Source organism: Pseudonaja textilis, chromosome Z (assembly GCF_049901715.1).
Source record: "Pseudonaja textilis isolate UNSWEBS1 chromosome Z, rPseTex1.2, whole genome shotgun sequence".
Taxonomy (NCBI): domain Eukaryota; kingdom Metazoa; phylum Chordata; class Lepidosauria; order Squamata; family Elapidae; genus Pseudonaja; species Pseudonaja textilis.
This window is the reverse complement of record NC_142008.1, coordinates 44,769,957-44,778,600: the sequence shown is the minus strand read 5'-3', so window position 1 is coordinate 44,778,600 and position 8,644 is coordinate 44,769,957. Positions and strand designations below refer to the sequence as shown.

Genomic DNA, 8,644 nt, shown 5'->3' with positions numbered 1-8,644 from the left:
TTTAATTGAAAAAGGGATTCTGCAAAGGTACATAAGATTGTATTTTTATATTTGTACTTAGAAATAATGTTAGAAAATTGGAAACAACATGTGATCAAAATGGGAAAGAATATTTAGTGTAACTGTGAATGAAAAGAAGGCAATGAAATAAATGAGAGAATTGAAGGAGGAAATGGGAACATTTTAATGATACAATGATTTAAAATATGTGATGTGGGGGGGAAAAACTATGGAAAGTATATGGAAAGTATAAGTGTTCCCATAAAAGTATGATATTTAACTGAAAAGTACCGTGTAAAATGTTTAAGATATAAATGAATATTAATATTAATGATTAGATTTGTGTTGGCATTGATAGTTGTTTAATTATATTATATACTTATTTTTTTTCTTTTTATAAAATATAATGTGTAATTTTAGAACGTACTAAACAGAATACCAATGGAAGTCATGTATTATATTAAGTATTATAAATTTAGGGGAAAGAGTTAAAGGCGTCACACTCCAATCAGTGTACAGGAAAAGTTTTGTTTAAAGAGAAAAGAGAAATAGATAGCTGGAAAAACAGACAAAGAATAATAAGCATTATGATTTGAACTGAGATGAGATAAATAAAATAAAATTAAGGAAGTTAAAAGAGGCGAGAAGCTATATAGAAAATGGAAAATGGTAATAAGATATGGAATGGTATGTAAAATGAACATGAATTTGAATTTGTGTCTGTACGAAGAGATGTAACCCGGGATCAGGCAGCTTTCAGAAAAGATGTTTTATGTTTTTATGTTTTATGTTTTGTTTGTTTGTGTATTGTCTTTGAAAATTAATAAAATTTGTTTTGTTTTTTTAAAGAATTAACAGATAACAGATAATCAGAGTTGGAAGGGACCTTGTAGGTCATCTAGTCCTACCTCCCGCCCAAACGGGAGACCCTACACCATTTCTGACAAATGGCAATCCAATCTCTTCTTGAAAGTCTCAAGTGATGGCACTCCGACAACTTCCGAGGGCAAGCTGTTCCATTCATTGATTGTTCTGTCAGAAAGTTTCTCCTTAATTCCAGGTTAAATCTCTTCTTGTTCAGTTTCCATCCATTATTCCTTGTCTCGCCTACAGGCGCTTTAGAAAATAGTATGACCCTTTCGTCCCTGTGGCAGCCCCTCAAATATTGGAAGACTACTATCATATCTCCCCTAGTCCTTCTCTTTACTAGACTAGCCAAGCCCAGTTCCCGCAACTGTTCGTTGTATGTTTTAGCCTCCAGTCCTCTAATCATCTTGGTTGCTCTTCTCTGTACTTTTTCTAGAGTCTCAACATCTTTTTTATAATGCGGTGAACAAAACAGGATGCAGCACTCTAGGTGTGGTCTTACTAAGGCTTTATAGAATGGTATTAGTACTTCCCTTGATCTTGATTGTATCCCTCTGTTAATACAATTTAGGATTGCATTAGCTTTTTTGCTGTTGTTGCACACTGCTGGCTCATATTTAGCTGGTTGTCCACTAAAACTCCAAGATCCCTCTCATAGTTACTGCTATTGAGCCTGGTTTTACCCAGGATATATGTATACTTTTGGTTTTTCTTGCCTAAGTGTAGGACTTTACTTTTCTCTACATTGAATTTCATTTTGTTAGATATGGCCCAGTGTTCTAGTCTGTCAAGATCCACCTGGATCTTGAGCTTATCTTCTTGGGTGTTAACTATTCCTGCCAGCTTAGTATCATCTGCAAATTTGGTAAGTTCCCTTTCTATTCCCTCATCTAAGTCGTTAATGAAGATATTGAAGAGTACTGGGCCCAAGATGGAACCTTGTAGCACCCCACTGCTTACTTCCCTCCATGTAGACTTAGTCTCATTAAGGACCACTCATTGAGTATGGTTTGCCAGCCAGTTGCGAGTCCATTTTTGAAAGATATGGTGCAGTGGTTCTGAGATGACCTCTGCCAGCTCCTTTAAAGCTCTGGGATGTAATCCATCAGGCCCCGGTTATTTGTTTTCATCAAGATCAGACAGGTGTTCTCTTACTATTTTTTTTGCTTATTTTAACTTTTATTTCTGCTCTGTGTTTTAGTTACGTTTTTGTGTAGGTTGAGCTATAGTTTCTTTTTGCATGAAGATGGATGCAAAGAATGAGTTAAGCAGTTCTGCTTTCTCTGTGTTGCTTGTTACTTCCTTGCCATGTTCTCTCTTTAGTGGATCGACTGTTTCCTTGATTTTTTTTCTTGTTATTTATATGTTGGAAGAAACTTTTTTTTTAAATTATCTTTGACTTTTGTTGCAAATCTTTGTTTGTTCTGAGCCTTTGCTATCCTGACTTCATCTTTGCAGATTCTGGCTATCTGCTGATATTCTGCCTTAGCTGTATGTCCTTCCTTCCATTTTTTTGTACTTGTCCTTTTTTTCTTTCAATTTGCCAGAGAGGTCTTTGTGCAGCCATGCTGGTTTCTTCTTGGATTTCTTGTTTTTCTTTCTCAGTGGTATTGTGCTGGTCTGGGCTTCTATGATCATACTTTTTAGAGTTTCCCAAGATTCTTGAGTTGTTTTCCCCTTTAGGATTTTCCCAAGTTCTCTCTGAGTTTATTGAAATCAGCTCTTTTAAAATCCAAGACTCTAGTGTCATTATGTTCTGTTGCTTGTGTTTGTGTTATGTTGAATTCTCATATGACATAGTCACTTTCACCCAAGGTTCCTGCAGTTTCAACTCCCTCTATCACTTCCTCTCTGTTTGTAAGAATTAAGTCCATTATGGCTGTTCCTCTAGTTTCACCCTCTACCTTTTGGACAACAAAGTTGTCAGCTAGGTTGGTTAGGAACTTATTTGATTTCTCACTTGATGCAGAATTAATTTTCCAATTGATATCAGGATAATTGAAGTCTCCCATTACTATTGTTGTGTGTTTCCTGCATATGTTTGTTAGTTGGCTGGCAAAAAGGACATCCATTTTTTCTGCTTGATTGGGTGGCCTATAATATACACCTATGGCCATGTCATTCTTTTTTTCTTTTATACTGACCCATATGCATACCAGGAGGTTTTCATCTTTGGTTTAATGCATTTCTGTAGCAATATAGTGGTCCTTTACATACAGTGCAACTCCACCTTCTCTTTTATGGGGTCTGGTTTTTTGAATAGTTTGTATCCTTCTACCAGTATGTTCCAATCATGGGTTTCATCCCACCAAGTTTCTGTTATTCCAACTATATCATATTTACCTTCATGTGTTCATAGTTCGAGTTCACCCTGTTTGTTCCCCAGACTTTGTGCATTTGTATATAGGCACTTGAGATATTTATGTCTGACACTGTGTTTACTGTCTACATAACCTGTGTTGTGCCTGCCTGTCCCTACTTTCTTGCCACCTGTTTGATTAGTGCACATGGTATGGCACTCACTATTAAATGCTTGGTTTTGGTTGGCATCAAGGTTGATAATCTTACCTGCACAAACATCTATTTTGCATGCACTGGTATCCTTATTAGTTTTAGGTTGCTGGGGACAGAAATGTTCTGAATCCATTAATTCTCTGTCCCCGCTGTTCAGTTTAAATGTTTATCCAGGAAACCTGTGAATTTAATGCCAAGTAACTCAGTCCCTTTCTTTGATGGATACAAACCATCTCTTTTCTACAGTTTTTCATTGGACCAGCTACAGACATCATGACTAATAAAACAAAACCCTTCCCTTTTACACCACTTCTTTAGCCACACATTAAACTCTGCTACATGCTGCCCTTTCCCTTTTTGTTCTTCGTATACTGGTAGAACCTCTGAAAAGATAAGCCTACAACCCATAATACTAAGTTCATACCCCAAGCTCTGGAAGTCCTTCTGAACAGAGAGTACATCCTTCTGGGATAGATCATTTGTACCAGGATGTATAATAGCATCAGCATCACAGTCCTTGCTGGCATTCTTGACTATCTTAAGAATACGCTTCTTGTCTCTGCTGGCAGTAGCACCTGGTAGACACCTGACCTCTTTCAAAACCTCAGTATCCTTTCCTAAATTTACATCCCTTACAATTGAGTCCCCAACCAGAAGGTGCCTTCTCTTTTTGGATACCTTGCTCTTCTTGTGTGACTGGTGCGTAATACCTGATTCACACTTTCTCCTTTCCAAAGTAAGTTCTTCTTCTAGGACCATGAATCCTGGTTTACTTGAGTTATCATTATCACAACTACCTTGACCTGTCACTTTCATGTCCCTATTAAGGTCAGCAACGGCACTGTATCTGTTATGCTGGGACACAGCGAAAGCTTTGGGTTTATGGTCTACAGCTCTCATACTGCCAGATCCCACGGTTGTCCATACTGCCCTTGACCTGTAGGACCTTTGTGATAGTGGGGGCTGGTAGCACGGCAGCTCAATAGATGGCTGGATTGGGCACCTAATTTCTGCTTGGAGAGCACAGATTAGAGATTCTAGATAGGTAATCTGTCCATGTAGACTGGTAATTTTTTTACAAAGAGAACAGTATCCAAGTTTGAAAAGAGTACTACGAAAGACAGCTGAAAAACAAGTATCACACTGAATTAAGCCGGTCATTTTGAAATAAAATAAAATCACAATCTCAGGAGCACTTACCCTAGAGGTCTTATTGGTCTTATTGGTTTATAGTTATATGATTTGCGCGCTGTTAAGCACGTGGGCTGCTATCTTTCTCCTTTCTACTCACCCTCTGCTTCCTTCACAAGCAGCCAGCAGCTCCTCCCCCAATCTCTGGGAATTTGAAATGCCAATTAATAGAACCAATAATGATGGCAAGCCATCCTGATCCAGACTAAAGAAAGCAGCCTGAAACCTTGATAGAGCGACCATCTTCTGTCACATATGAGATAAACCTCTTATGCAGGAATAACTATTTATCAGGTGCAAAGGATAGAAGACATTGCTTAAGAGTAAACACAAAGATCTAGTCAACTAATGATCAGCACAATATAAGCGCTAAATAAGACATAACAAAATCCAAGGGGGGTTGACCTTGGAGCAGCTGTGGAGATGGAATTGATTCTAGACTCTCTTAACTCAGACTGCCTCTTCTTCTCCTATAGATTTACTTTCATGAAACATGCTTTTCATTCAAGCCAAAATATTCTATTTTGGTTTCATAATCCACAGAACATTCTTCTAATAGCCTCTGGCTTACTCACATTTTGTAGACAGGCAGCAATGTTTTTTGGGTGGGATAGCGGCTTTTACCTTGTAACTCTGACACGCACACTATTATATTTCGGTATTCTACAGTTTACAATGCAAGAGAGGCCTTCATTTTCTTCTCCCTAAGACCTTTGAGATTCCCCTGACTGTTACATACATTGCTCTTGTTGCAATTGGTTGACTATTCCTGATAAGGGTAATAGTGATGTTGAATGGCCTGCATTTATACATCTGTCTGATAGTGGACTGGTACACTCCTATTCTTTGGAAATAGTTTTTTAACATTTGTCCATATGAACAATATCAAAAATATTTTTAATATTCACAAATTTTCGTTGTTTGTGACACACACTCCTAAATCTCCCAGTGAAGATCAAGCTTTAACAGTGAATACCCAAATTTCTGTTCTTTAAATAAAGTAGCACTCATGCCTTATTGTCATCCCATTGACTGATACAATGAGTCCAATTTCCATTTCAAATGAATTGATAATCAGATACCTTTTCTACAAACAATCATATAGTTTTGGATCATTTTCCTCAATAAATAAGCAAGTATAATGCTTTTGACACATTTGTTTAACTGAATAAATAACAAATATTGAAAATTCTAAAGAATTCTCAGATTTTTAAGTAACACTATAAGAAAAGATGATCAGCTTTATCAAAGATGATAAAAAAGAATACATTTAAGAATTTGCTTATGCAATAAAATTTTCTATTTTGAGTCTACAAATGCTGACACTAAAGTTTTCTTTTCCAAAATGAGTAGCTTAGAAGAAAGAACAAATGAAAAATCCTTTAGTTAAATCCAGGGCCAATTTACTCTATTCCATGAGGAGCAAAAACTGCATATTATTAGTCACAGTGTTTTTATTGAGTGTTTTATTAATACAACTTTATATCAACTAATCTGTAATCAAAAGTGGCAGGACCCTCAGAAACTTTTTATATATAAGATATACAAATCTGTGGTTCAACCAGTAGCTTTGTGTTAAAACATAGTCTTAATAATCCACAGTGATTCTTGATTTTATGCTTTTTATAGAAAACCTGTTCCCAGTAACATGCATCTACCCTTAAAGACTTCAATAAAAAAATCTAAATACTACACTTAAGTAGAAACAATATGTAGTTCTGAGTGTGCTTGCTTTTCTCAAACACACAAAAGCAAAAGTACTTTACTATAAAGCTTTGTGACAAAGTTCTACATAAGGGGTCCCCGACCCCAAGACTGCTGCTGACCTGTGGCCTGTTGGGAACCAGGCTGCATAAGTGGTGGCCGAGTGTGTGAGCACCCACAGCTGCATTTGTACAAGCAAAGTGCAGACATACAAAACCATCCCCTCTTCCCCCCCACATTGCTGGTCCACACAGCTGGACAGATTGGGGTCCACTGTTCTATACTATTATAGATTCAACATTCCTTTCACTGTAACCCAAATTCTGTATCTGTATTTGAGTTACCGGATTAAAAAGGTGTACTTGTATTAAAAAGATGCACTTTTCAAGTTCAGCAGAAAAATAAAATAAAATAATAAAAGGGAAAGAAGTATAATCAACCCTATCACAAAATATTTCAAAAATTAATAAAAATTAATAAAAATCAAACTGGAGGGTTATGGATGCACTTAGTGAATGTGCTTGTAAGGTCCAGCATGTTCTTCAGCAGTTTCCTATGTCGCGTATCTCTTGGTCCACTGTCTGGCCATTCTGTCATGCTCCGCTCTATTTGTCATATATTGAGTAGCAATACTTCCAACCAGGGGATCAGCTGCAAAGAAAATAACAGTCAACCACTTTCCATATTTCAAGTGAATTGCTAATTCTGATCCAAAATTCAAATTCAGTTTAAGATTGATTAATTAACTAATGAAACCAATTCATATTGCCCCACCATCTTACAGACATTGGCGCTGAGCTAAAAAAGTTTATAAATACATTAAAATACTAAAAAAAGCTGATCTAAAACAAGAATAATAGAAGAGACATAAAAAATACTCACCTATTTCTAAGGACATAGTAACATGTTAATCTGAAAGATTCATAATAAAACCAACTTCATCTTAGGGGATAAGATTTCACAGTGCTGGCACCATAGCAGAAAAGACAGTCAAGAAAGGACAACCAAACATGGCTGACTGGACAACAAAACTTGTAACATGACCTCCCTTCTGGATAAGGGAAGGTGGGAAACTGGATGAAAATTGTCAGATAGAATCAGGGGATGGTTTTTTTTTGAGGAAGGACAAACCATGCCCTCCTTAAAAGTCCTGGGAACATCCTCCTGCAGTAAAGAGTTTATCATTACTTGAATCCACTTGGCAACCATGACCCTGGAGTCTTTTGCCAATCAGGAGAGATAAGGGTTTAATTGACAGATTGTTGCACTGACTGCATTGAGGACCGTGTCCATTTCATCAAGTTCAACAGTTGTTCCCAGATAACCAGAAAAGACCTTTCCCCAGGCATCTTGCATAGATCTGCACCAACTGGGAATGAATCCAAGCAACTTTGTCCATCAGGTATTGAATGAATTCCTCTATGCAGCCCTGAACATGGTCACCTGAGACCTTCTTTTTGGAAATCCAGGCCGGCTGAGAAACAATCGCCAGCTGCGGCAGAGGCTTCCCTTCGGGTGACTGTCCTCCCCCTCCCCCTACTTCTCTTCTCGTGCCCCCCTGGCTGGCTGTGGCAGGGCCGGGAGGGTGTTTTCACACATGGGGAAATCCTCCTCAAGCGAGCGGCCGGGCCCAGCCAAAGCGTAGCAAAGGTGCACGCGAGGCGGGTAGCTTCTTGCTTAAGGAAGGTCTCCTGGCAGTTGTGCACCGTCCCGGCCCCACCCCAGCTGGCCAGGTGGTTGCAAGAGGAGAAGGAGGGGAAAGAGGAGGATTGTCCAAAGGGAAGCCTCCACCGCGGCTGGCAATCATTCCTTAGACAGCCTGGATTTCCAAAAATAGGGTGGTCTCAGGTGACCACGTTCAGGGCTGCTACAGTATGTTTTTCTCAAATACCTTATGTATTTATTTCTAATTAGTTATTTCTGCTAGTAAGTTATGAAAATATATTCTTGGATATTAAATAGTGGAATGCAACAAATTCTGTTAATTCATGTAACTAAATACTAGAAGTTATTTTAATATGGTATTTCTTGATCAATTAGGTTTAAAGAGCTACTTTCACTTTTTAAAGTTAGAAACAAAAAATAATCCTACAGCCATCATAAAGCTAAATTACAACATATTTTGTCTTACCAGGATTGCAGTCGGTAAGAAGTGAACAGATGGAGAGAAGGACTTTGGATATTGTTAATGCTGGGCTCCAGTTGTCTTTTAAAATGTCCAAGCAAATCACTCCTTGGCTGTTAATATTACAATGATAAATTCTTGTCCGAAATGTAACCTGGAAAAGGGTTATATTTTATATATTAGTCATATTTTCAGTGCATAGGCTGTGATAACTTTGAAAAATCAAAATTTATCCAATTTTGG

At 37.7% G+C, this 8,644-nt stretch overlaps 1 protein-coding gene across 2 annotated transcripts in view; it reads right to left on the bottom strand.

Annotated features, from left to right (window-relative positions):
• Positions 1 to 6,014: 6,014 nt before the first annotated feature.
• LOC113441304 (ubiquitin-conjugating enzyme E2 E2) overlaps positions 6,015 to 8,644 on the bottom strand; it is a 92,939-nt gene continuing 90,309 nt past the window's right edge. For both annotated transcript variants that reach the window (XM_026708234.2, XM_087915611.1), the window contains exons 5-6: positions 8,408 to 8,555; positions 6,015 to 6,927 (exon numbers count right to left, since the gene is read on the bottom strand). In XM_026708234.2, the coding sequence (XP_026564019.1) occupies positions 6,830 to 6,927; positions 8,408 to 8,555 (246 nt within the window). In that variant the 3' untranslated portion in view covers positions 6,015 to 6,829. The remainder of the gene's footprint in view (positions 6,928 to 8,407; positions 8,556 to 8,644) is intronic.